General features: G+C 36.5%; 1 protein-coding gene and 1 pseudogene across 2 annotated transcripts; both read left to right on the top strand.

Annotated features, from left to right (window-relative positions):
- Positions 1-742: 742 nt before the first annotated feature.
- Positions 743-13,819, top strand: LOC121257513 (serine/threonine-protein kinase STY46-like). 2 transcript variants are annotated; one of them, XM_041158535.1, is made up of 16 exons: positions 743-1,090; positions 1,580-1,694; positions 2,715-2,815; positions 2,948-3,067; positions 3,548-3,602; positions 3,945-4,055; positions 4,373-4,423; positions 4,602-4,777; positions 4,882-4,989; positions 5,766-5,839; positions 5,982-6,157; positions 6,588-6,683; positions 12,783-12,863; positions 12,956-13,009; positions 13,188-13,322; positions 13,648-13,819. In XM_041158535.1, the coding sequence occupies exons 1-16, from the start codon at positions 888-890 to the stop codon at positions 13,729-13,731; spliced, it is 1,740 nt and encodes a 579-aa protein (XP_041014469.1). In that variant the 5' UTR covers positions 743-887; the 3' UTR covers positions 13,732-13,819. The 2 variants fall into 2 exon arrangements, with proteins under 2 accessions (XP_041014469.1, XP_041014470.1); XM_041158536.1 differs by having other exon boundaries at positions 4,608-4,777.
- A 7,685-nt stretch (positions 13,820-21,504) lies between these two features.
- LOC121258805 lies at positions 21,505-26,139 on the top strand (annotated as a pseudogene).
- Positions 26,140-27,370: the final 1,231 nt, after the last annotated feature.

Genomic DNA, 27,370 nt, shown 5'->3' on the forward strand with positions numbered 1-27,370 from the left:
ATGCATGCATGCATGTCTGCCAAATAATAATAAAAAAAAATAGTAATCACAACGGGAAAAAAGCGGTACGAGCTTATCCAATTAATGAGTTAGGAGGAGAGGACATGAGCCACTTGGATTCCTTCTTTTTATAGGATTAAAATAGTGATTCATTCAGTGGGCTTTTGCATCATAATTAATAAATTATGATTATACCATTAATTAATCAATACATACGCAAAACAAAAAAGGGATAAACTTTAAAAAATAATGTTACTTACAATTTTTAAATAAAGACTACAATACAAATCTAAGTAATTTTATCTTTAAAATTTTTTAAAATTATAAAAATATAATTCTTAAAATAATTTTTTTCTCATTTAATAAAAAGTCTGCATATACAAATCTCAAATGAGAATTCAAATAGAATTTCTCAACTTTTAAATATCCATTAATTTTCATTTCTTTCCCTTATAACATCAACCCCTCTCTAAATTCATTATTATCTTAATCTTTTGATTCTATTATTTAATATTCATGATCTTATACTATATATCGTTAATTCTGTCTAAAAACACACTGTATTCTCTTACCAAGGCAACGCCCAAATAGTTAAATTATAAATATTTATTCTTACTTTTAAACCAGAAAATAGTTTGATTTTATTTATAAAAAAAAGATTTCTTAAAAAAAAGAACAAAATTATTATTTGCGAATATCATGTAATATTGTTGTTTAACCTCAGTTATTAACAGCCTCTTGACATCAAATCTGCGTGTTTCCATATAAACGGAGCTCCTCGTTTCCGTGTTCCCCAGAATCGTCCACATTCACGTAAACCAAACACCTGAAGACCTCTCTCTCTCTCTCTCGCTCGTTTTTTTCGTTTCGTTTCGTTTCAGTATTCAATGGTGATGGAGGAAACGGAGAGCTGTGGGAGTAGGGCGCACGACACGTTGGCGTCGTCGCCGGCGCGGACTCGGCAGCAGAGGCAGAAGCTTGAGGTTTATAGTGAGGTTCTCCGTCGCCTCAAGGATTCGGAAAATACGGAGACCACCCAACCTGGCTTCGAAGCCCAGCTTTGGGCTCACTTCAATCGCCTCCCCGCTCGGTACCTTTACCCTGGATGCCCTAGCCTCCCAAGCCTTTTGATATATACATATGTGCTTGTTTGATTGTATTTTCTTTTTAATGCACGTAAAAATATATGACTACACTAATCGTGGTTTTCGTTCATCTTCAATATATATTATATATTTTATGTCACTGCGTTGTTCGTTTTTCTTTTTATTGTGTGGTTGACGTTGTTTGATGGATGAACGTATTGCATAAGGTATGTTTAGAACTCAGAGCCATTAAGATTGAAGCGGAGTATTTACACATTGCCGTAATTTTGTTATTTATATTATTAGAGGTTTATCTGGACGAATTACCTTTTTGACTTCGTTGATTATTGATTACGAATTTTGTTTGTTTTCCGCCGAGATTGTTGGTAAAGTCTCGGTTTTTTGGGGCATTGACGGGAGAAGAAAGGTGCTGTAATGATTGTTGTTCTATCAAAAAATATTTGCATTGAGTCGTTTGATAAAATCCGATGCAGGTATGCGCTGGATATGAATGTACAGAGGCCAGAAGATGTTCTTATGCATAAGAGATTGCTGCATTTGGCTCACGATCCCACAAATAGCCCTGCGATTGAAGTCCGCCTTGTGCAGGTTGGTTGATTTCTTACTCGTATATTATAGAATCATTGCATTCTCAATGTGTGTGCGCAATCGCCTGAAGATTTTCTACTCGTTTATTATTCCAGGTACTCAGTATTTGTAGCTTAGTCCCGTAACTAATGTAACCTATCTGTACTTTGTCTTTTGAATGATCATTGTCATGACCAATGGGGCGTATTTGATTACCTTGTGAAACTTGGATTTAAACAGGTCCTGCACGTCATTATCCATCTCTTCAAGACCTGAAGACCATTTTATTATGTTATCCCCTAGAAGCGTGTAGATGTTTGATGAGAGCGCTTTTTGGGACAACTTATTCCAAGAACCTTTACTGTTATGTTGGCTGATTACTCAACTCAGTAACAGGAGCACATGCATTGAAAAACATATAATTTTAAACCAGATTTGTGGTGAAATGCAAGCCCACATCTGATAATGTCTGATCATTTTGGAGTCGGCTGTCAAAGATGCACACATTTGACTTTGTTTTGTCTTGGCTTAATTTGGATGAAACGATATGACCTAGCTTGTTCATACCTGGTTTATCTATATTTATCATACTTGTTTGTGTCCTTTCACCTTCATGTCATTTTAGTTGAGTTAGACTTTTAGTTCTGATTCTTGGGACAATGGTTAAAAGTTCAAATAGAATATAGAGTAATAATTTAGCACTTTGTAGACAATGAATGAATCATGACAAAATATTTTTAGACTCATTTTAACCATGCATGCATATAATGAAGCTGCAACTCTGATACATCTACTACTATGCTGAGATGGTGATTGTAATCATCAATGCTCTTTGTATTGCACTCTTTTTGGCCTGCTTGAATTGTTAATGTTATTTGACATCAGGAAGCAAGGTTAGACCTCATTCTGTTCATGCTTCCTTTCTGCTCTTTTCTACTTTTTACAATTTGACACTTCTCTTTTACTTGTTTCTTTTTACTTTCTATTTTTAAAATTTTCGAGTGGTAAATATATTTTTAAAAATCCTACTTTTTTTTGCAGGTTCATTCAGCTTCTGATGGGAATCAGCTGGATTCTGTACATTCAGATTTTCCTGGTGAAGAAGCTGCCCAGAGTTCTCTAAACTGCTCTATCAGAAAAGGGTACTTTTTTCTGTTTTTTAATTATTTCCTAGAATCCAAGCATAGCTAATTTGCTTATTTTGATTGCTCACTTTGATGCTTGATATTTGCTGTGACATTTTTGACATCTCTAGCTGGCTTTTCAATTGTCAGCATACATCCACCTCCTGCCTTTGGTTCATCTCCTAACCTTGAAGCACTTGCACTTGAAGCAAATACCTCTCATGCTCAAGATGAGGAACATTCTGTACATGCCAGTGCCTGGTTGTCTCAGTAAATTCTTATATCTTAAACTATTCACTGGGTTAGGGCTAGAAACTTTTTACAGAACCTGTCTGGTTAAACATCTTTTTTTTGGATTTGATTGTATATACCAAAAAAGTATGTTCTCAATATGTTGAAGATTGAAATATTGTAAATACATTTGATTACTTTTTTTTTTTTTTTATATATATATCAGTTGTAATGCTCCTTTCTTTTAAAATTTGGATTTCTAATTTAAACTATACATGATCCATGGCCAGTTCTACTAAAGCTTTTTTCTCTCTATCTCATTCTAGCGCTTTTAATATATGATCAGTTTTGATTTAGTGAATGAGGTTATTGACAAGCTCGGTGCTTTAATTGAACTTAAACATTAAAATCCCCTCTTTAGTACATCAAATGTTGATTTCCAATATATTTAGGCACATGAACTTGCTATACTTTCAAAGAGAGATTCTGATGAAATAAATCTTTGTGGTTGACACGTAGGCCCATGCATGAAATCACCTTCTCATCAGATGACAAGCCCAAACTCCTTAGTCAGGTATTTGATAGGTTTTCACATCTAAGTATGATTATTATCTTCATATGCAGTTCATTGATTTATGGACTCGTATCTGGCTGTGTGTTCGCACTCCTATCTTTTTGTGTCTAGGCATGCCTGTGTGATTGCGTATATTTGTATGCATGCATACCAAAATTGATGGCAGTAGACATGCTTTGAGCTTGTAAGCATGAGCTCTTACACAATTCCTAAAATGAACTTTCCTGTTAAAATTTTGTAAACATTAAATACAAGAATTCTGTGTTTGAAAATTCTGTGTCTGATTATATGGTATCATTCTCATCTGTATGGTGACTGTTCTTGTGGAAAAATAAATTGCAGCTGACTTCCTTGCTTGCTGAGATGGGACTAAACATCCAAGAGGCACATGCTTTTTCAACAGTAGATGGTTATTCCTTAGATGTCTTTGTTGTTGATGGTTGGCCTCATGAGGTATTTTATATGATTTAGTTATTTAGCTTGAAAGAATGTTCTTCTTAGGAAATAAAGCCCAACATCTGCTATATGGCATGTAGACAAGGTCCATGGGTCTGCCAAAAGAATCTAAAATTTTATCTCCATAATTGTGTTCTTGTTTTTTTGGTCCTTTCTACATTTTTTAAAGTAATCATTTGGGAAGGTTACTGTACTTTCGTCTCAATTGGACTCGAATGGAAAATATTAAATAGTTTTTTATTTTCCTAATTTTTTTACAAGTAAGCTATTCTTTTGTGTTCACAAGCATTACTTGACAGACTTGAGTGAAACAGGACACGAAGCAGCTTAAAACTACTCTGGAAAGGGAAATCTTGAAAATTGAGGTGATTTCTTGCAATTCATTTCTGCCTTCAAGTAGGATAGTTGGAAATAGTACCCTTTTTTTTTAACTCTTTCGAGTGACAAATCCATATTTTATTTTCTCTTCCTTATTTTCCTTCCCCGTCAGTTATATCATAAATAATGCAACCATAATTCATGGAATTTGGGGTTGCTATTTGGTGGCAGGCTTGGCCAAATGCTCGATCATCACCTCCTGTTAGTGAGCTTGATCAAACAGTTATCAAATGTGAATCTGATTATTTGAAAATACCTAATGATGGGATTGATGTATGGGAGATTGATCCTGAGCACTTGAAATTTGGAAACAAAATTGCATCTGGGTCATACGGTAATCTGTAAGTTCATATTGATACATTCATTCTCCTGCTTCTTATTTTTGGCTAGGCATCTACTGATTGCTCTTTAGTGTTCAATTCACCAACTTCTTTTATTGAATCAGGTACAAAGGTACGTACTGTAGTCAGGAAGTGGCTATCAAAGTTCTCAAGCAAGAGCATGTGGATTCAGATATGCAGAGAGAGTTTGCACAGGAAGTCTTTATTATGAGGTTTGTTGAACCATATTGTTTGCCGAGTTGGCCAGTTAGCATCTGTTTTTCATTGTGTTTGATGATGTTGTGTGAGTCTGCGTAGTTAGGCTTCATGGTTATACTGTAACATAATTATACTTGAGTGTCCCAGCGACTGGTCACATAATGGAATTCTTTATCTGCATTGTAGTCATCAAACTTATGAGTAAATCATCACCTATAAGCGTAATATTGATGAAGACACACCTCAACTTCCCAAAGATGAAAGCTTTGATTTTGATTGTTGGTGAGAGATGATGGACAGGAAGTGATGCAGGTTATACATTTTATGTGGTCATTCACCACTTTCTGGTAGGGGATGTGCCAAAGAAAACCAAAGGGGAAGTTATTTCATTTTCAGATGCATGGTTGAAGGAGTTCTATCTAGATAGACGTGTGAAGGAGGTGTATAAGTAATTTTCTTGTGACCAACTGGAGAAATGGAAAAAATGTTCGTAACATATAGAACTGTATTATATATGGAAAAATTCGCGCTTGAAAGCAGCAATTGCATTTTGACGACTTTGCCTGCATTCCTTTTTACTTGTATTTCCCTGTTTCTTATTTTAAAATATCAGTTTGCTTCTTTTTAACTTTCTCATTCCATTCTGCTGTTTTCCTTTTTGTTTCTATTGGAAGGGCCCACACCCACGCTTTTTTTTTTTTTTGGGGGGGGTTGGATCTACAGTATTTTTTCCTGCAAGTGCCCGTTGGTTCCTTCACGCGCTTTAACAACCTTCTTTTGAACATTGCAGGAAAGTTCGACATAAGAATGTTGTACAATTCATAGGTGCATGTACCAAGCCTCCAAGCTTGTGCATTGTAACAGGTGAATTCCAACAAGTTTAAAAATGTGTTTTGGTTTTACTTAGAATAAACTTTGATTTTGGGATCTTGTTATATGATATATTAGTTATTTTTTATTCATGCTGTCTCCATTCCAAAATTTGTTTTCTTGTTTAATATTTCAGAGTTTATGTCTGGCGGAAGTGTCTATGACTATTTGCATAAACAAAAGGGTGTTTTCAAACTTCCGTCCTTGGTCAAAGTAGCAATTGATGTTTCCAAGGGAATGAACTACTTGCACGAAAATAATATAATCCACAGAGATTTGAAGGCTGCTAATCTTTTAATGGACGAAAATGACGTAAGGAGTTTCTCAAGCCTCTATTCGTATTTTCGTGTCTTATATATGTATAGTGTATTTTTTGGTTGAAAAATCCACAATATTAATGTTACAATGCAGATATCCTCATAATTTGTGTCTCGATAAGAATCTCTGGTGATTATATGTTTTGAATGGTTTAGACCACATATTTCTTTGTAATATCGGTAGTATTTTCCTCAGTGCATGGTCTGCCTTCTGATTTTTATAGAATCCAGCATGTACAAGGCCTGACTACTCATGCTTTTCTTTTTCCTAATAATTTTTCTGGTTCTTGTTTTCTCAGTGGCCTTATATTATTGAGGAATCTAAATTAATTTTGGAAGAAAGTTTCAAGTTTCAACGATATGTAGTTCAGCATCCTAGCATATTTTTATTTGTATTATTTTTTAATCATGTTTTTTTCTTTCAGGTTGTTAAGGTAGGTGATTTTGGTGTTGCAAGAGTAAAAGCTCAGTCTGGGGTTATGACTGCAGAAACTGGGACATATCGGTGGATGGCTCCTGAGGTGTGAATCTTTTATTTTAAATCTTGGAGCCTTTGATCATAAAAAGTTGTTTGAAAGTCTTCCAATGTATACTTACTCTGCCTTTTCAAGAGCTGCATATGCTTTAGATTGTTTGGAATCTTTAGTGATATGACAATATGCAGTTGCTTGTTATAATTTCTTTATAAACATTACCTATAAAAAAAAAGAATTTCTTTATAAACAAGGAGTTATTCCGCCAATCTGTCACTCAATATCTACTTATGGCTATTTGTATCGTGTATGAAGTGTATTGTCTGCCTCAGGCCCTTTGACGGGTGGGCCTCAGCCACTATCGCCGGCGAAGAGCCAGGTGGCCCCAGCGAAGGCGACAACACCTCTGGGGGAGGCTACGGTGCCGGATTCTGGGTTGTTTGAGCATTTACATAGTAAGGAAGCTTGCGAAAGGTCTCAGAATCCACTTCAGGGCTTCCCGATGGTTGCCGGTACAGTGACAACCACAGAAACGCCGACGATGCCTTCGCCATTAACGGAGGATTGGAGCTGTAAGGTCTCTTCCTGTGAAGAGACGCTTGCGATAGGGGGGCTTACAGTAAGCCAGAAACTGCCGATGGTGGAGGAGGAGTCATCTCCACCACTCTGCGATGCTGCTGCGGCTTTAGCCAGCCAAAAGGCACTGATTTACACGGTGGGAGAGTCTCCTCCCTAGACGGAGGCCCATGGCCATCCCGAGGATCACCTAGATCGTATAGTGGCGGGAAGTCTCAATTTTGAAGCTCATCTAGGGGCTGGGAGGGCAAGAGCGGAGGTGATTGATGATGGGCTTTATCAAAGTGAGGTAATGATGGTCCCTGAGACTCAATCTCCCATTAGTAATGCTGTGGTTGCATGGGAAGGCAGGAATTTATTTAGGGAGGAAGAAAGGGTGACTCCTAATCTGCAGTGGGCTTCCAGCGATGGGGAGCCTATCCCGTTAAACCGTTTGCTACCAGATGAGTCGAATGCTTCTGATTGGGTGTTTCAAAAGGTGAAGGATTTGCATCACTGGATAGGCATGGATTGTGTGGGCTATGAAGAGCAGTTTATGGCTTTATTTACGGTAATTGAAGTGGGTCATACACAGTCTAAGAAATCAGGGTCAAAAAAATAGCGGGAGCTTAAGCGCCTAACTTGGTCTTTGAATTATGAAGGAAGCTCAAGCCGTGAAATATCCAAAGGGAAGGGGCTTGCTTATCCTTTATGAAGCCAAAAATTGTGCTTTGGAGTGTCCGCTGGTTAAATGAGGCGAATAAGCGGCTTCACATAAAAAAATTGTTGCGAGATTGGAGGGTGGATATAGTATGTTTACAAGAAACTAAACTGAAAAAGAGTTTCTAGAAGATTAATTCGAAGCATTTGGAGTTGCACTTACGTGGATTGGATTTATCTAGCTTCGAAGGGGGCTTTGGGTGGAATCCTAGCGATGTGAGATAAAAGAGTAGTTAAGAAAATGAAAGAGTTTGTGGGGGAGTATATAGTGGCATGCTCTTTTAAGAGTGTGGCAGATAAGTTTGTGTGGGTTTTTGCAGGTTTATACGGTCCAAATGTAGACAACGATAGATGTTTCCTATGGGGGGAGCTCGTTGGGTTACATAGTTGGTGGGAGCTTCCTTGGTGTATAAGAGGGGATTTTAATGTAATAAGATTTCCTATTGAACGATCGGGAGAGAGTAGGCTCCCGAGAGTAGGCTGCGCCCAACAATGACAGAGTTCTCAGATTGTATCTTTGATTTAAACCTGCTGGATATTTCTCTACTAGGGTGTTCCTTCACTTGGTCAAATAATCAGACATGGTCATGGCTAGACAGATTCCTAATTTCATCGGAGTGGGAGGTGCACTATCTGGAAGTGTGCCAGAAGAGGCTGCCATGTCTTTGCTCGGACCATTTTCCTATATTGTTGGATTGTGGTGGCATTCGAAGCGAGCGTCGATACTTTAAGTTTGAAAACATGTGTTTGAAAAGTGAAGGCTTTGTGGATAAGGTTAGGCAATGGTGGTCTTCTTATCAGTTCCATGGTAACCTCTCATACATCCTAGCTTGTAAGTTAAAAGTTTTGAAAAATGATCTTAAGTTTTGGAAATCACAATCCTTTGGAGATATTGGGGAGCGAAAAAAATTCATGGTGGAGGAGTTACAACAGTTTGAACATATATTGGAGGCTAGAGCCCTTTTACCAGATGAGCTATTGTGCAAGTCAAAGTTGGTCGCAGAATTAGAAAGAATACTATCTCTAGAGGAGATTTCTTGGTGTTAGAAATCGAGAGCTTTGTGGCTGAAAGAAGGGGACCGGAGTACTAAGTTCTTCCATAGAGTTGCTAACTCTCATAGAAGAACTAATACCATTGAAATGTTGAACATTAATGGTATGGAATGTAAGGAGGTCCTTTTGATTCGTGACCATGTGGTGGATTTCTATTAACAACTGTTAACAGAATGTGCGGGATGGCGACCATAGCTGGATAGTCTTGTTTTTTGATACTATTGCGCCTCAGGAAGCCTCTTGGTTGGAAAGGCCTTTTGAGGAGGATGAAGTGTATGATGTAGTTAGACGCATGAGCAAAGTTTTAAAAATCGTTTCGTACCGGCCGGTACGGCCGATATTTGCCGTACCAGCCACTGGGCCGGTACAGATACTACTTGTATTTCGTACCGGCTTAAATACCTGCCGTACCGGCCTTTTCGGCCTAAATTTCAGCCTGTACCGGCCGAAATACGGCCGATATTTCGGCTTTCATTTTTTTTTTTCCATTTTTTCAAACTATAAGTTCATTTTTTGACTCCCAATTTAGACTAGACTATTTATAATTTATATATATGTATGTATTTATATATAATTTATTCATATATAAACTATTATTTTAGAATATAATTGTTATATATATTTATATATATAATTTATTCATATATCGACTATCCCGAAACGGTACCGGTACCGAAATATTTCGTTCCAATGCCTTGACCGGTACGCCATCCGGTACGGTATTCAAAACATTGCGCATGAGTAAAGATGAAGCACCGGCCCAGATGGTTTCTTGATGGGTTTCTTCCAATCTTGCTGGGAGGTGGTGAAAATGGACATTTTGAATGTGTTTTAGGAAGTATCATTGGTTGGAAAGTTTGAGAAAAGCCTAAATGCAACTTTTATTGCGTTGATTCCAAAGAAGACTGGAGCGGTGGAGGTTGAGGATTTTCGACCCATTAGCCTTGTGAATGGGGTGTATAAAATTATATCCAAGGTTCTTGCTAAACAGACTGGGGGCGGTTTTGGGCAAGATCATTTCGAAACCACAAAATGGATTTGTTAAAGGGCGACAAATTCTGGATTCAGTCCTTATAGTGAACGAGGGCCTCGATAGGAGATTAAGGGCTGGCTCCACAGGTATTATTTGCAAGTTAGATATGGAGAAGGTATATGACCATGTCAATTGGGATTTCCTCTTGTATTTGTTGGGGAGATGTGGTTTTGGGCCTAGGTGGCATAATTGGATTAGTTGGTGCATTTCTACAGTTAGATTCTCAGTATTGATTAATGGTTGTCCTACCGGCTTCTTCAACATCTCTCAAGGTCTAAGGCAATGAGATCTTTTGTCCCCACTTCTCTTTGTTATCATTATGGAGGCTTTGAGTAGGATGACATCGGCGGCAGTTACGCATGGGTTTGTGATTGGATTTCCGATTGGTGACCCTAATAGAGGTATTATTACTGTCTCATTTACTTTTTGCAGATGATACACTCATATTCTGTGAGATAGATCAAGACCAGTTGAGGGCATTGAAGGCTTTGTGACTATGCTTTGAAGCAGGGTCAAGCTTGAAAGTGAATTTTGACAAGTCAGAGTTAGTGCCAGTGGGGAATATGAGTAATACTAGACAGCTAGCTAGTATTCTTGGGTGCAAGGTAGCCTCTCTTCCTATTACTTGTCTGGGATTGCCGTTGGGGGGCTGCAACAAGGGCCTCATCCATATGGGATTCAGTCATAGAGAAGATAGGAAGGAAATTGGCAGGGTGGAAAAGATTGTATTTGTTGAAAGGTGGCCGTTTGACTCTTATCAAGAGTACTCTTTCTAACTTACCTACCTACTTTCTATCTTTGTTTCAGTTGCTTGCCAGGCTAGCGACTCGGATTGATAAGCTGTGCCGTGATTTCCTATGGGGTGGGACAGGGGATGAATTCAAATTTCACCTGGTCAGCTAGAATAAGGTGTGTACACCACTCTCGGGTGGTTTGGGTATTAAAATCTGAGAACTTTCAATCAAACCCTGCTTGGGAAGTGGTTATGGAGGTATCATAACAAGACAGAAGCCTTATGGAAGCTAGTGATTGACTGTAAATATGGAAGCATGTGGGGGGGCTGGTGTACTGAAGAGGTGTTCGGGGCTAGAGGTGTGGGGGGTTTGGAAACACATTAGGAAGGGGTGAGGAGATTTTAGTAGCCATTCTAAATTGGTGTTGGGGAGGGGTTTTCGCATTAAGTTTTGGATGGACATATGGTGTGGGAATGAGGCCCTAAAGGATACATTTCCAGCTATTTTTCAGTTGGCATGCAACCAGGAAACTTCAATAGAGGACCTTATGCTTCTAACAGGGGACTAGGTGGAATGGAACGTCACATTTAGTAGAGTGGTGCAAGACTGGGAAGTGGACATCTTTGAGGCTTTTTTCAGCTTTCCTTATTCTGTAAAGCCGAATAGTTAGCAAGTTGATAGGCTATGGTGGACTCCCGCGGGTAAGGGCATTTTCTCAGTTCGATTCTTTTATAAGTCCCTTTCCCAAGTCGCCAATATCCCGTTCCCATGGAGGAGAGAATCTGGAGAAATAAGGCACCTCCAAAAGCGATCTTCTTTTCTTGGACAGCAGCGTTGGGGAAGATTCTGACTATTGACAATCTGAAGAAGCGCCGATTAGTTATATTAGACTGGTGTTGCATGTGCAAAAGATCTAGCGAGACAGTAGAACACCTTTCGCTACATTGCGAGACTACTATAGCCTTGTGGGTTGAAGTCTTTAGCCGGATAGAGTTAGCCTTTGTTATGCCTGCAACGGTGGTAGATCTATTGGCCAGCTGGACACTTCCGAGAGGAGTGCAACAAATCAAGGCGGTGTGGAATATGATCCCGATCTGTATTATGTGGTGTATATGGCAAGAGTGCAACGATTGGACTTTTGAAAACAAAGAGCGGTCTCCGGAGGAACTTCGCTATTTTTCCGTACTTTATTTCTATGGGCCATTGCTTTAGATTTTAATGGCTTGAATTTTCATGACTTTCTAGTTTTTTGACCTAGATAGGTTTTATCTATTGTATACCATCTTGTGTATTGGGGTTTTGCCTATCTTTATTAACATATCTTTGATTACTTATAACAAAAAAAAAAAAAGTTTATTACAAATCTTTCCTTGGATTCCTGGCTATATTATTAATTCCAAGTGGGTTTGGCTTGACATAATTGTGCGACCATCCAGTTGAAAATGAATCCATTTAAAATGGTGGGTTGGTGCGTAGCCCCGTTGATTGGTCATATGGGCAAGTTGGATGTTGACTTTGTTTGAAGAATGGTCAGCATGCAGTCAACTTCTTAGAATTAGTTTATAATATTTTGTTATGAATTAGGTACCATGCAGTGGTTGTGATGCCAGACTGTTAAAAAAGAGGAAAAAAAATAATGTGGATCAGTTAGTGGGAAAACTTGCCTTCAAATCATGTATATGTTAATTAAGGACATCCCCAACTTTTCTGCAACTTTTTGGTGCTGGAAAGGATTTATCATTCTTCCCTCTTTTCTTTAGAAATATGGTATATTTCTCTTTTGTTTTTGTCAGAAGAGAGAGAGATTAACGAAAGAACATCTTGATGCTTATTAATTATCAAAAAAAAAAAAAAAAAGGACATCTTGATGTGAAGTAGCATATGAGAAAGTAGCTAGTAGCAATCTAAATTTCTTGCCGTATATGCGCTGTCTTTTTCTTATTACAGTGGGTGTATACCATTAATTGGTTTGCTTGGAAGCAATTATTTCCTATCTTGCTCTTGGACGTTGAGCATTTGTCATTTTCTTACCTCAGTCCTTTTGCATTGAAGGTTATAGAACACAAGCCATATGATCATAAGGCTGACGTTTTTAGTTTTGGAGTTGTGTTATGGGAGTTGCTTACTGGAAAGGTAATGCTTTTTTTTTTTCCCCAGAATTGGAGATAACGATTGTTTCTTAAATTTGCCCCTTCAATCCAAGTATCTCTTATGCTTCTTACCAGCTCCCATATGAATACTTAACCCCATTGCAAGCTGCTGTTGGAGTGGTTCAAAAGGTACAATATCTTTTCCGCAACCTTGTTGAATAAGTTTAATGATTATATACTGTTACCTATGTTTGGTCTGGATTTATATAGAATATCTATCACAGGTTGGTATCTGGACATTAATTTTTTTTTTTTTTTTTAATGTGAACATGAATTGCAATTTGCTTTTGTTTGATATGTTTTCCAGGGTTTACGGCCTACCATCCCAAAGCACGCCCACCCAAAGCTTGTGGAGCTGCTTGAGAGATGCTGGCAGCAAGATCCGGCACTAAGACCGGACTTCTCTGAAGTTATAGAGATCCTGCAGCAAACAGCCAAGGAGGTAAGTTCTTGTTATGCGTGGAGGACAATCCCTTCTAGAGCATGATTTCAAAATTGAGAAAAAAGTAGTTTTTTTTTTTGCTTCTCTTGTATACTAAATTTTGGCAGAAATGTTTTTTTTTTAATCATGTATGTCCTGACGCATTTCATCATCTCGTCCGACTCCTCCTTCCCTTTCTTTTCTTTTGACTCTGTGCCCAATTTCACATAAACTTTAAATGATATTCAGATGATAAAATGTGTGGTTCTAGCATTCCAGTCCAGTTTGGTCTTGCATTAAACACATATAATCTATGGGGATTAATCATTGCATGTATGTGGAACAGGTTGGGGACGAAGGAGAGGAACGGCGCAAGGATAAGTCATCCAGAGGGTTCCTATCTGTTCTTAGACGGGGCTATCACCAGTGAAGAGAGGTACATAGAAATTATTGTGCAGACACTTATTGTCACATTATTCATCGGTATGTACAGTATATTCTCCGCATTATCCTTTTTTTTTTTTTTTAATAACACCCGTACTGATATTTTACCTTGATCGATTCTTTTAACTAGCCATTCCCTTGTCTCATATTTCATTAACATGTGAGAATGGGTTGATGGTTTGGATTATAAGAGTTGTAACTTGTTTAGACCTCCTGTGGTCTGCGGCTTTATGATAAGATATTACTCTTGTGAAGATTCACTCGCCAATTCCCCACTTGTAGCCACGAGTATATGAATATATGGGAGAGAGATGATATATCAAGCATATCTTCCATAGATTTTTGCGAGGAAAATTTATATTTTTTAAGTATTTTAACCATCATTATTCATTATTTTCTAAGGTGACTTTGAATGATTCATAGGTAAGTTAAAATGATAAATATATTTTTAATTGTTGTGTCATTTCAAAAAAAAAAATAATAATAATAAGGAGATTGATAATAATGAAAAGCTTATGCATAACATTTCCCTTTTAGGGATATATGAGATTGATACTGGATATAGATGTAGCGAGAGAAATATGAGTTAGGTTTGATCGTTGGCTAGGTACTCTCTCAAGTCGAGTTTGAGTTATAGCTTAGACTCAAATTCTAATATGGAATTCAACGAGTCCTTAGGGTTCAGAACCCAGATTTTGGACTGGACCCAAAAAAATTCCCGCCAATTGTCTTACGAGCATTAGCATTGATCTATGTATATGCATATGCAAAGTTATATTTGTATAATATGGTCTTAAAATCTTTCACATTGGCTTATACATATCCAAATATTTAGCTATTTATGAACGGTACTTATCCAAATTTAGATAATCACTATTCACCCTACAAATCATATTTTAATCATTATTTCTCTCCTCCCTCTCCCTCTCACAATCATTTCCTTTTCTTTCTCTTTCAACAACACAACAAATCTTCATTTGCACATTCATTTTATTATTATAATATATTATATATATATATTTTTATTTTATTATATTTTTAATATAATATATAAAAAAATTATATTTTTTATTATTACATTTGTATTATTAATGTCAAATGCATGGATGCTAATTGCAAAATATATATAAAAAAATTGATTTTAGCAAAAAATTAATAATAATAAAATATTATTATTATTATTTTGTCTCAAATATGCATAAGCCAATGTGAGAATTTTGCTTGAATGACAAAGTGGATATGCAAAAGAGGTGATTTTGCATATGGATATGTATAGACCAATGCTAATGCTCTTAGGGTGCTGATAAAGGTGAATTCATATTCAGATTTAAAACATTGATGCCAAACTTCTTAAAAGTAACTTAAAGGGAAAATGCTATTCGATCCCTTGGTTTCTACTGCTCATTCATATTACTGGTGGCCACGTGGTTATATATGTTTAAAAGAAAAAACAAAAAGCAAAACAAGCAATCCCCATCTTCTCTTTCCGTTTGAAACCCTAGCTGAGCATCTTCTTACCATTCCTTCCAAAAAAAAAACAAACACCAGCAGAAGCAAAAATATACAATAAATACAATAATCGCTCAATATATAACTCATCTCCTTGGGCCCAATGCCCAGCCCAAAAGTTACTATCTTTTGGACCCACTCTAGCGAAAAGGCCGAAGAAGACCAAACTAAAGGCCTGACCATGAATTTAAAGCTGAATGAAATCTTTGGGTCTGTACATATTTGGGCTAACCGGACGTGAGTATAGCCTATAAGTTTGAATCCTGCATTCTAATAATTTAACCCATCTGATCTGAACTGTGAACAGTCGCGGTTCATTCAATTGGATTGAGGTAATTTTTAATTCTTTATTTATATTACATAATTCGATTTGAAAAACAATAAATAAACATAGCAGACGTTTTTCTATATTTAATATTATTCGTGTGAGACTTTCGATGTAGATTCTGTAAGGTTTTTTTTATTTTTTTTAGCTATATTTATTTTTGTCCAAACTAAACTATCAAAGTGACAAATGGGAAGGGATAGAGCCATCAGACCAGATTTGTCAAATTGGGTAATTATTTGACAATTTTAAACTGGATAGAGTTTTCCTCCAAACTAGATTTGAGAAAATTTTCTTCAAACTATCTGTAAAAATGATAAATGTCGATTTCAATTACATGACATTTTTATGATGGGATAGAAGGATTATATAATCCATATTTTGGGAGAACCTAATAATTTTCCTTTATCTTAGTGATGTATGTGCCTGATATAGTTTGGTATAGTCGGACAATTTGGTTTTTAATATTAATTCAAATAAACGGGAACTTACCTATTTACCATTACATTTCTTTGGATGCTTGGGACTTTTATTGAGGAAATAAGAAATTATGAGCAATGCTACTACCTATCATAAATCTTGTAATTCTTAATAAAAAATATCAATGTGGCACATTTTTAAGCGATTTCATGTTTTAATTACTTAAATAAAAGGCTCTTTTTTTTTAAAGAGAGACTATCATTATTCATTTATCAAATAAACTTACACCCATGACCGAATATATTTTGGAATGTTCTCATATCAAGTATGACATCATAAATTAAAGTAATGCATTTGGAGCCTTACCAGTACACTATTCCCTTTTGTGACTAGTTTGGTCTTTACTATTGCTGATACTCTCTACAAACAAACGTCCAAGAGACAACACTCTCTGCCTAAACAAAGACTCAACCTCACCGTTGATAGAAAGAGATGACTCAACCTTTACAGACAAACGTTTGATAGACGAATTTTTTTTTTTTAAATTAAAAATAAGGAAACCAAAAAGGAAAGCAGGAAGATAGATGTGAAAAATGACGGATTACAGTTTGGACCAATTCCTGTATACTTCAGAATCTATGACATCCCGTGAAGGCCACACATTTGTCTCTTTGAACCATAAATGTTAGATTTGGCAAATTCGGTGATCTGGTGCGTATGTTGAGAAGAGTTGCAAAAAATGGTGACGCGTGAGAAACACGCGCAGTGATTTTTACAAAATCACCACTTTCTTCTAAACGATTTTCGACTTATGAATTTGCTTGTGTTGCGCGTGTCTCTTGGGAGTTGCCGGAAAGTTTTAGATCTATCTTTTTTGGTATTGTAGAAAGTAAAATAAAACTCAGAAAAAAGTATTGATAGACAATGTGAGTGAATGGAGAAATGAGGGAAGGAGATGGAGGACTCCATTCTGGTAAACATCAGATCTGGAACACTTGATTTTTTATAAGAGAAATAAAGAAGAAAAGAAGTGACTGGATGAAAGCTATTTAAAAGTCTGGCATAATTAATATGATTGTGTATAGCAAAATCTAAGTTTGAGAAAAAAGTATTAGCATAACAATTAGTGAAACACAAATGTAGTTCATGTAGTCCAAAATAACTCAAAATAAGTAGGGCTTGAGGATTTCAAGACCCAATAAAATCTGAATGGGAAATCCCTCACCGAGAGAGACGACAAAGAAACACCCTCCTTTAGTTGGTGTGTTCAGTAGAGTGAAAATCCCTTATAAGCAAGATAGCGATGGTAATCATAACAAACATACACATACGTTGTTTCCGCTCCGTCTTGATTGACTAAAGCAATTGGACGTCATCTACTCCCAACAAGATTTACACACATAACCATCAATGTCAAATGAACGATTAAGGTGAAATTTGAATAATGAGATGATATAAAATGTTTGTAGATGAAAGTTGAATAAAATATTATTTTTTAATATTATTATTATTTTAAAATTTTAAAAAATTAAATTATTTATTATAATGATGAGATGAGATAAAATAAAATAAAACACTTTCATTATAGGCATAAAAAGTCGCATCGACACCCACAAAACATGAATTTGTTTTCCTTTTGTTGTACTCCTCAATTTCATATTGCTGGTTCTCTGCAGTTTGTAATACTAAACAAATAATTATACATACAATTGTAAAGTACGTAAATATTATGTAATTATTTTAAAAAAGAGTGAGATCTATTATTAAAAAATTAATTTTTTTTTATGTAAATTTCATGTTTTATCCATTTTTTCAAAACGATTACACAACTGTTATACAATTCACGATTATAAATATTTTTTCTCATACTAAATTATGCCCAAAAAGTCAAGCAAAACGGTCTAGACACGTCGACACGTTGCAATCTTTTCCTTTAGTTTTGGCGTTTATAGGGTAAGAGCATTAGTGGTAGGCTCAATAAAGTTTGGCCAAATTTTAGTTAAAGAATTTATTTTTATAAATTTAACTAGTCAATTTTTAACAACACCAAATAACAGACTCAATAAATCTATCATCATTCTATTAAAATATTGATTTTTATATTTTTACTTATTTTAATTCTAATTGTAATTTGAATATTTATTTATTATTAAAAAAGTACATAATAATTTTTTAACGTTCATATTATTCCTAAAAAATATAATTTTCTAACCATCTTTGTTTACAACGATCATATTATTTAAATTGATATATTTTTTCAAAGTTAATATTTTTATAACCATCATGCTTTTAATAAGGTTAAAGAGGAAAGTTCCAAGCAAAAGCATAACTAGCAACCTCTTGTTTCTTACGTTTTTTGTGACTTGACTGGTTGCGGTAATCTTTTTCTACTGTTTCTCCTATTTTTCTTCATTTACATATTGTTTTTGGAAAAAATTAAATATTTTATGATAAAAATAATATTTAACCATAAATTTGGTCCGCAAAAATATTGAAAGTTAAAATTATTATTGCTTTGTTGAGTTTACAGCCCATTTTTGTATAATTTAATTAAACTTTAGTCATTTTTAATTTTGTTGAGCCTACTACTAGTACTCTAATATATAATTTAGACAGTTAACCTATTAAAATTTATCTTATTTAATAATTATAATTTTTTTAAAATTTTAAATAAATATAATAACAATTCAATTTTTTAAAATTTTAAATAAAAAATAATATTTATTTAATTTTTAAATTTCGTATCATCTCTGAACACACAGGACAATCAGGTCCTATTCTAGGCTATAAACAAACGCAGGCCGGGTAGCCTCGTGGCGTCCCTACTCCTAGTAGGCGCGCAAAATAGTACGAGTTGACGCTACGATGTCAGCAAAGAACGATATATCGCACTACCACTGAGACCCATATTTTTTTCTTTTTTAGTACTCATGGGGTGCTGACCAACAGTATCCGGTGTCGGTAAAATTTTTAAATAAAATATAATAGTAATTCAATTTTTTTAAAATTTTAAATAAAAAATAATATTTATTTAATTTTTAAATTTCGTATCACCTCCAAACACACAAGACCATCAGGTCACATTCTCTAGGCTATCGTGCTCAGGAAACAAACGCAGGGTAGCCTCGTGGCGTCCCTAGGAGGCAGATCGATGGCGCAAAATAGTACGAGTTGACACTACCATGCCAACAAAGAACGATATACCGCACTACCATTGAGACCCTTTTTTTATTTTTATTTTTAGTACTCATAGGGTGCTGACCAACATTATCAGGTGTCGGTAAAATTTATTTATTTATATTTTAATATTTTTTAAAATATCAATACACTAATAATTACTTCATCAATTAATAAATAAAAATAATTCTAAAAAATAAATACGAAAAGATCAGGAAAAATAGAAATATACTAACATTATTATAATTATTATTATTTATATATGAAAAATATTATAGATACAAAGAAATTTTATAAAAGAATCTCACATACTGATGTGACATATTATCAGTGTACCACGTATTCCCCTATTTGTTTTATTTTCTTTTTCTTTCTTCCCCTCCTTCCATTCTTGCCCCTGCTATCTCTCCGAGCCGAGGTGGTCGGGGACCATCTCATGGTTTCCAGATAGAAAACATTGGCGGTCTAAGCCGCACAACCGGCATGGAGCATCGATAAAGAGGTTATCTGGAGAGGGAGAACTGCTCGAGGAAAAGGGAGAAAGAGAAGGGCTCCGGTGGCGGGGGGAAAAGCTTACATAGATGAGGGGTAGGGTGCAGTGATGCAGTTGGGTTGCGACGGCAGTGCTGGCAAAGCTGCGAGAGGGAGAATTCGTGTGAGAGGGCTCGATTTCGAGAGGAGGAGAGGGAGAGGGGTTGCACTATAGGGGGTTGGGTCAAGTTTGCAGGTCACCGATGAGGGAAAACGGTCGCTGGTGGTGGTTGGTGACGAGCTGTGACGGCGCTGCTGTGGCTGGGAGACAGAGTCGGGTGAGGTGCACGACTAAAGGGGAAAGAGAAGAGAGAGGGAAAGTGGAAAATGAGGGGCTAGGAAAAATAGATACGTGGTACACTAATAATATGCCATATCAATGTCTGCGATCTCTTTATAAAATCTTCTTATATCTCTAACAGCCCTCTTTATATATGAAGATAAGAGACAATGTTGGATTGGGACACGTACTCGGGAGCCAATCAGGAGCCAATCCCTCATAGTCCCAAAATATCCTCCGGTCTATTGCATTCCATTCCAGCCTTTTTTTTTTTTTTTTTTTTTCTTTTTCTCTTCAACTGTCATTTTACCTATAAAAAGGAAAGTGCAGCAGAAGTAAGAAAATTTGTCAGAAAGCCAAGTTAGGCAGGCACATGGCAGTTTCAAAAATGCTTTGGGACCGAATTTGTGCTCTGAATGAGATTTTTTTTTTTTAATTTTATTTAGAGATTAAGGAAATATTTTTTAATAATATTGTGAATTTTTTATTTTTTTTAAAATGTTTATGATGATTAAAAAAATACATAAAAAAAAAACTAATTTTACCTTTTCGGTGAGTTCTCGGACTACTTCCCTTGGGGGATGTAGCAGTACTCAGGCAGTTTTTTTGGTTTGATAAGCAATTTGGAATGCAGCACAATAAAACAGACAAGACCAATAAAACTGCCATATTTTGGAACCATTTTTTTTGCAATCTCGTAGACCTTGTGTCTAGCCAGGTTTATGTAATTGACTGTCACATTAAAAAAACAAACAAATTACTGTCACATTTTTTTATTTCTTCACAGAGATGTATTCGGCAGCTTGCTGACACAACATGAATAGGGGGAGGAGAAGTAGGGCCCAAATTAGGTTGGGAGTATTTTATTATTATTTTTTATCAATTTATTCACTGATATTTAATATTTTATTATTATTTTATATTATTATTTATAAAATATTTAAAAATATCTCACTAATATTTAACGTTTTATCATTAATTTTTTATTACTATTTATAAAAGATTTGACCTTACTTCCGAAACGCGCAATCGCACACGGATGGTCATAATTTGTAGCGCCTAGCGGTCTTTCTCAACGCAATTACCAATTTCAGACCCAAAAAAACAAGGGTAATGTGGTGGCACTTCCGTCATTACGTGAAAAATCTAGGGATATTTTTTTTTGAGACGCCGAAGCCCGAACCAAACACCATGCACGCAGCACCGCGGCGGAGATTGCTCTCTCTATCTCTCTCTCGTCTTGTGTAACTGCACATTGTTTATTGCATTTAGAGTACACGCGTCAACCAGATTTTCTCGAAAAGCTCAGGAAATCACAAACTTTCCTAACATCCCCACAGCACTAAAATAATATATGCGCGGTGAAGATATAATTAAATCCTTCGAAATACATGGACGTTCTACGAGCATTCAAGGAACATCTCTGCCGGTCGTTGCTCTGTGACTTTGCCCACAAATAGTTCCCCATTCTTTTCCACCAGTACGATTCCGAATAGCTCCCCGACTTTGCAGCAATCATGAGTGCAGTTGAGTCATCCGACCACGGATCAGAAGTCGTCGTTAAAATCGACGAGGGAGATTCAAACAGTAAGGATGTAGTGGATACTGTTAAGAACGACAAGAAGAACAAGATTTGGAGGGAGTCCAGCTATGACTTTTGGAAAGACGATTGCCAAACCAACAACGACGACGTTTGCAATGATGTTATTAGAGAGAACGACTTGAATAATGGAAATGGTGGGGGTTCTGATTTTGTTCAACGTGGGCAAGGGAAGGACGACCCCACATCGAAGTTCATTGGTCAGTTCCTGCACAAACAGAGGCTGTCCGGAGAGATGTCTCTGGACATGGATTTGGAAATGGATGAGCTCCGCCCCAACCATCGGAATCTGAACTTACCTTCGGTGACAGAGTCTCCAGCAAAGCCACAGATGTCCGACGAGCTCAATATCTCGAATGTTGGGGTTGAGGCCGCAGCCGATAATTATGGGCGACATCGTAACAAGGAACCGTCTTACGACAGAGAGCAACAACCACAGTCGCAACAATGTCGCGATGGTGGGTCTGGGGATTTAGGTGGAGAGGTGGTGAGGTGTACATCAAATGCATCGTTTCAAAGAAAGTCGAGCTTGTCGAGAGCGAAAACAAAGTCGCGGCTGATGGACCCACCTGAAGAGCCAGAGAGGCGATCGGAACCGGTTCCTAGGTCGGGACAGCTCCGGTCCAGTTTACCTCCGAAGGCGTTGGAAGAAGATGAAGACGATCCATTCTGGGAGGACTTGCCGGACGAGTACAGGAAGACGAAGCTGAGCGCTTTGACTGTATTGGAATTTGTGAGTTTGGTTGTGATAATTGCCTTTTTTATTTGCTCACTTTTTATTCCTTATCTGAAGGAGAAGAACTTGTGGAAGCTCAAACTGTGGAAATGGCAAGTTCTGATATTGGTTTCGATATGTGGGAGGTTGTTTTCTGGGTGGGGGATTCGGATCCTAGTGTTCTTTATAGAAAGGAATTTCGTTTTACGTAAAAGGGTTCTTTATTTTGTATATGGCGTACGAAAGGCCGTGCAGAATTGTCTGTGGTTAGGGCTTGTTTTGCTAGCTTGGCATTTTCTTTTTGATAAGAAGGTTGAGAGAGAGTCCAAGAGTGATAAGCTTAAGTATGTGACTAAGGTGCTTTTGTGTTTGTTGTCGGGTACCTTGGTCTGGTTGGTGAAGACCCTTATGGTGAAAGTTTTGGCTTCTTCTTTTCATGTTAGTACCTATTTTGATAGGATTCAGGAGTCTTTGTTTACTCAGTATGTGATTGAGACGCTTTCGGGGCCGCCATTGAGTGAGATTCGGAATGCAGAGGAGGAGGAGGCTAGGCTTTCTGATGAGGTCAATAAGTTACAGAACGCTGGTGCTACTGTGCCCCATGATCTCAAGGCAACTGCTTTCCCTCCACCAAAGAGTGGAAGGGTTATAGGGAGTAGTGGACTTCTGCCGAGGAGCTCAGGTGTGAAAAATGACAAACTGTATCAGGCAATGTCCAAGAAGGGAGATGATCAAGGGATAAGCATTGATCACGTACATAAGTTGAATCTGAAGAATGTATCCGCTTGGAATATGAAGAGGTTGATGAGGATTGTTCGGAATGGGACTCTTACTACCTTGGATGAACAGATTTTGGATGCCACGAACGAGGATGGGTCTAATACACAAATTAGGAGTGAGTTGGAGGCGAAAGCTGCAGCCAAGAAGATATTTCAAAATGTCGCCAGGCATGGGGCCATGTAAGTCCTTACTCCTTGATATTTTTGTTTTTTAACGTTTTGCTTTTCTTGAGCTTTTCATGTTTCCATTCAGACTGGATCATGAACACCCATTTTTGAAACCATTCTTTTAATGTTAGGGATAGATATTTGTCTATATATCCTATATGTGGAGTACCATGAAAATTAAGGATTTATACTGATCACCTTTCCGTTGTATATGCAATTTGGTTTCAGTTTTTCTTGTTCACTTAATAAATAATCAATCTCTATTATTATTTGCTTTGTCAGGTACATCTACTTGGAAGATTTGATGCGATTCTTGCGGGAAGATGAGGCTTTGAAAACCATGGGTCTCTTTGATGGAGCCTCTGAGACCAGGAGAATTAGCAAATCATCCTTGAATAACTGGGTGGTAAGGATTGGTCAACAAATGGCTTCTCATTAAATATTTCCCCTTCTTCACACTAATGGATAAATTAGAAGCAGCATGCTTTACAATCTTTGAATTCCATGCATGCAAGTTGGTGCAAATATCTTAGAGTAATTCCATGCATGCAAGTTGGTGCAAATATCTTAGAGTTTGATCCACTGTGACGACTACTACTTTTTCCTGAAAGGGGCAGTCGTGGAAAAAAGTGTATCTTTAGTAAAAAAATTTTTTTGCCACCAATTTGGTCTGTGGGAGACTTGTGGCATATAACTAGTGAAGAAAGAGTCTTTTTCACTAAACCACAAGTTCATGGAAAAAACTTTTTTTTTTTGTTTATTTATTTTAAAATTTTTTTTCCAACAACTTCGTGGCGGATAAAGCCTTTTTTCTTCGTGGCAAATATGGTCTCATCTAGTATGATGTGGTGATAAATAATATCATTCTCCATGAAAAAAAGTTGTGACAAAAAGTGTTTACCCATGATATATTTTTATGGAAAAAGTTGTCTAATAATATTTTTCTCATGCACAATATTCATAGAAATAGATTTTTTACAATGATAAAATCTGGTGGAAATTAGTATTTTTCACCATAGTTTGGCAGTGGGAAAAGTTGCTTACCATTGCTGACATTGGTTGGAAATGTGCATTTACCATGAGCACCAGAGGCTAATACTAATTCCTCATGAAGTTTTTTCGTAGCAAAAAGGTTGAATCAACTTTATTTTTCATGCACATATTCATGGGAAAAGAGTAATTATGATGACAAATTTTGGTGGAAATGACTATTTCCCGTCAATATGCATTATCCATTACCAATATTAGTCACAAAAGGCAGTTTTTCCATGAACTAGATTTGTTGTGGGAAATACTATTGTGCAAATAACCTATTTGTGACCACATCAACTCTTCTTAATAAGAGAAATTTCTACCAAAATCTACTTGTAGAAAAAAAACTTGTTTCCTACAATTTGTTTGTGGGATAATTAATTACCCCACAAACAAATACAATCAAATACTCAAACATCATTGTATTGAACCTCTTCTAACTCAACATACCATCAACAACCTAGTTACTTAGAGTTTGACTGAAGTGAAAAGTGAAACCACAAATGCTTGGTTTTAGTCATAATCTGTAACTCATCAATATTTTGCACATTTATGATGATTTTGTCTCGTGTGAGCAAGCCATCATTGGCACTTGCAAAGAGAGATTTCATGTAAATGAGTCCTAGTTCTTCAAATACTATCCTATTTCACATCATGTGGATGCACTTCTATGAAATGTCATCATGATTTGACATAGACATGGTTATGTTTTACTTGGTGGTTATAATGGGATGAAATTGCATATACTTATTCCAGGTCAATGTGTTCAGAGAGAGGAGAGCACTCGCTCTGACGTTGAATGATACCAAAACAGTCGTGAATATACTTCATCGTGGTTTGAATGTGTTAGTTAGCGTTGTTATGTTAGTTATTTGCCTTCTGATTCTGGGAATCGCCACCACCAAATTTCTTCTCTTTTTAAGCTCTCAGCTCCTCCTTGTTGCATTTATTTTTGGGAGTACCTGTAAGGCGTTGTTTGAAGCAATCATCTTCTTATTTGTAATGCATCCGTTTGATGTGGGAGATAGGTGTGAGATTGAAGGAGTTCAGGTAACTTTCCATATTTGAAATGTTTATATTCTTGCATGTTTTTGCCTTTCAATTCATACTGGGGGGGAACTAATCCATTCTTTAAAAATTTCAGATGGTTGTAGAAGAAATGAACATCTTGACTACTGTATTTCTGAGATATGACAACACGAAGGTTTTTTATCCGAACAGTGTTCTTTCTACTAAGCCTATCAATAACTTTTATCACAGTCCTAACATGGGAGATGTTGTTGAATTCTACGTCCATATATCAACTCCGGCAGAGAAGATTGCAACCATTAAACAAAGAATTATAAGGTATGTGCAAGAATTAAGATAACATCTAGCTTGCTACACAATGTCATATATATCTATCTATCTATCTATCTATCTATCTATCTATTTATAAGTTTCTAATTTGTCTACCATTTTCTCCTTTTGTGGATGCCATTGTAGTTATATTGAGGGCAAGGAAGAGCACTGGTATCTTGCACCCATGTTTGTATTCATGAATATGGAAAAGTTAAACAGAGTGAAGTTGGCTGTTTGGCTGACACACAGAATGAGCCATCAAGACATGGAGAAAGGTGGGTAAGGAGATCTCTTTTGGTTGAAGAGATGGTTAAGATTCTCCTTGAGCTTGACATTCATTACCGCCTGTTGCCCGTCGACATTAATATCCGCACCATGCCTCATGTGAGCTCCACCCAACTTCCTTGTACTTGGACGACAACTAGTACTAGTTGACTGTAGAAGCACAAGACCAATCTAAATATTAATGTAGCTGCCAGTTTTGGCGATACACACTCATAGAAAGAGATTCTGTACAGAATGCAGAATTGGTTTCGTGTATGATCGATTATGTTTAGGTAGTCAATATCTTTCAAAGTCTATAACTGCATCGAACTATAACAAATTCTAAATCAAGGTATCGTTCAAGTGGATTGATTTTTTTTCTTTGTAAGATGTCGATACCCCAATTCTATTTATAATCCTCACTTGTGGCAAATGAACACCTTATAATAAGAGGAGGAAAGGGGTTATAGAAAATGTCAAAACCAATTTGCTATAAAATAACTATACCTAGAAAAAATTAGTACAATCAGACGAGACAAAAATGCCAAAAGGAATAAACATTTTGAATGTAAGAATGCCATCTCATATGGTAGAATAATACCAAGAAGGTTGAGAATTATTATTAAGCTAATTAACAGTAATAAAAGAGTTAGACTCCACAATAAACTCCGTAACACTAAGATGGTAACATAAGGTAAGACCCATGTTGAAAGCAGATAATTCAACAAAAGGGTTAGTACTTAAACCTAAAAAGCAAGAGAAATCAATAATAAAATAACCATCTTAAGAACGTAAAACTCTCCCTTAACCTACGGGCTCAAGGTTAGTTTTAGAAGCTCCGTCAATGTTCAACTTAAGGGAACCAAGAGGGAGAGGGAGAGGGAACCAAGAGGGAGAGGAAACCACTTGACCAACAAAGACCTTCTAGACCTAACAATAATGACAAGAATATGGAGAGACCACAAAATGGAGGTATTAGACTTGGAGATGAGAGTTTTATACTTTAAAAGGGGGCTAATATCTCTCAACCAGACTCTAACCTTATAATTATGGTAATGGAGTTAGGCCGAATGTCCCCAGAACAAGATATATTATGAGCAAGCCAAATTTCAAAAAATGAGAGTCGAAATTAATGTAACAATTAAATGGAGTTGGTCAGAGTCTCGAAAAGAGCACCACCAGTGGCTTGTTCTATTTTTTCAACTAGTAGAAACAATGGGAATGAGACCCAAGATAATAGATAAATGATGAGAGTCCCACACTTTTGGATCTTTTTATCAAGAAGGATACCATTATACCAAAGTTTCAAGCAAAGATGGAGATTTTCTTAGGCAGGGCTTTGTTCCAAATGAAAGAGAAAGCAAAGGGAAAAGGAGGAGAGTGATCTCTAACCAAGTCCCAAGCTGATTTAGGAGTGAAGAGACCATTCCATGAGTGCTACCCAATTCTGGTGTCTAAAGTAGATTTATGATTGATAAAGTATT

This window comes from Juglans microcarpa x Juglans regia, chromosome 3S (genome assembly GCF_004785595.1).
Source record: "Juglans microcarpa x Juglans regia isolate MS1-56 chromosome 3S, Jm3101_v1.0, whole genome shotgun sequence".
In the NCBI taxonomy this organism is placed as follows: Eukaryota; Viridiplantae; Streptophyta; class Magnoliopsida; order Fagales; family Juglandaceae; genus Juglans; species Juglans microcarpa x Juglans regia.

Bases quoted from the DNA above. Each gene is read 5' to 3' on its own strand.
- LOC121257513 (XM_041158535.1), top strand. From the start codon at position 888: ATGGTGATGGAGGAAACGGAGAGCTGTGGGAGTAGGGCGCACGACACG. The intron at 1,091-1,579 runs GTACCTTTACCC...AATCCGATGCAG, and splicing joins TTCAATCGCCTCCCCGCTCG to GTATGCGCTGGATATGAATG. The intron at 2,816-2,947 runs GTACTTTTTTCT...TTCAATTGTCAG, and splicing joins AACTGCTCTATCAGAAAAGG to CATACATCCACCTCCTGCCT.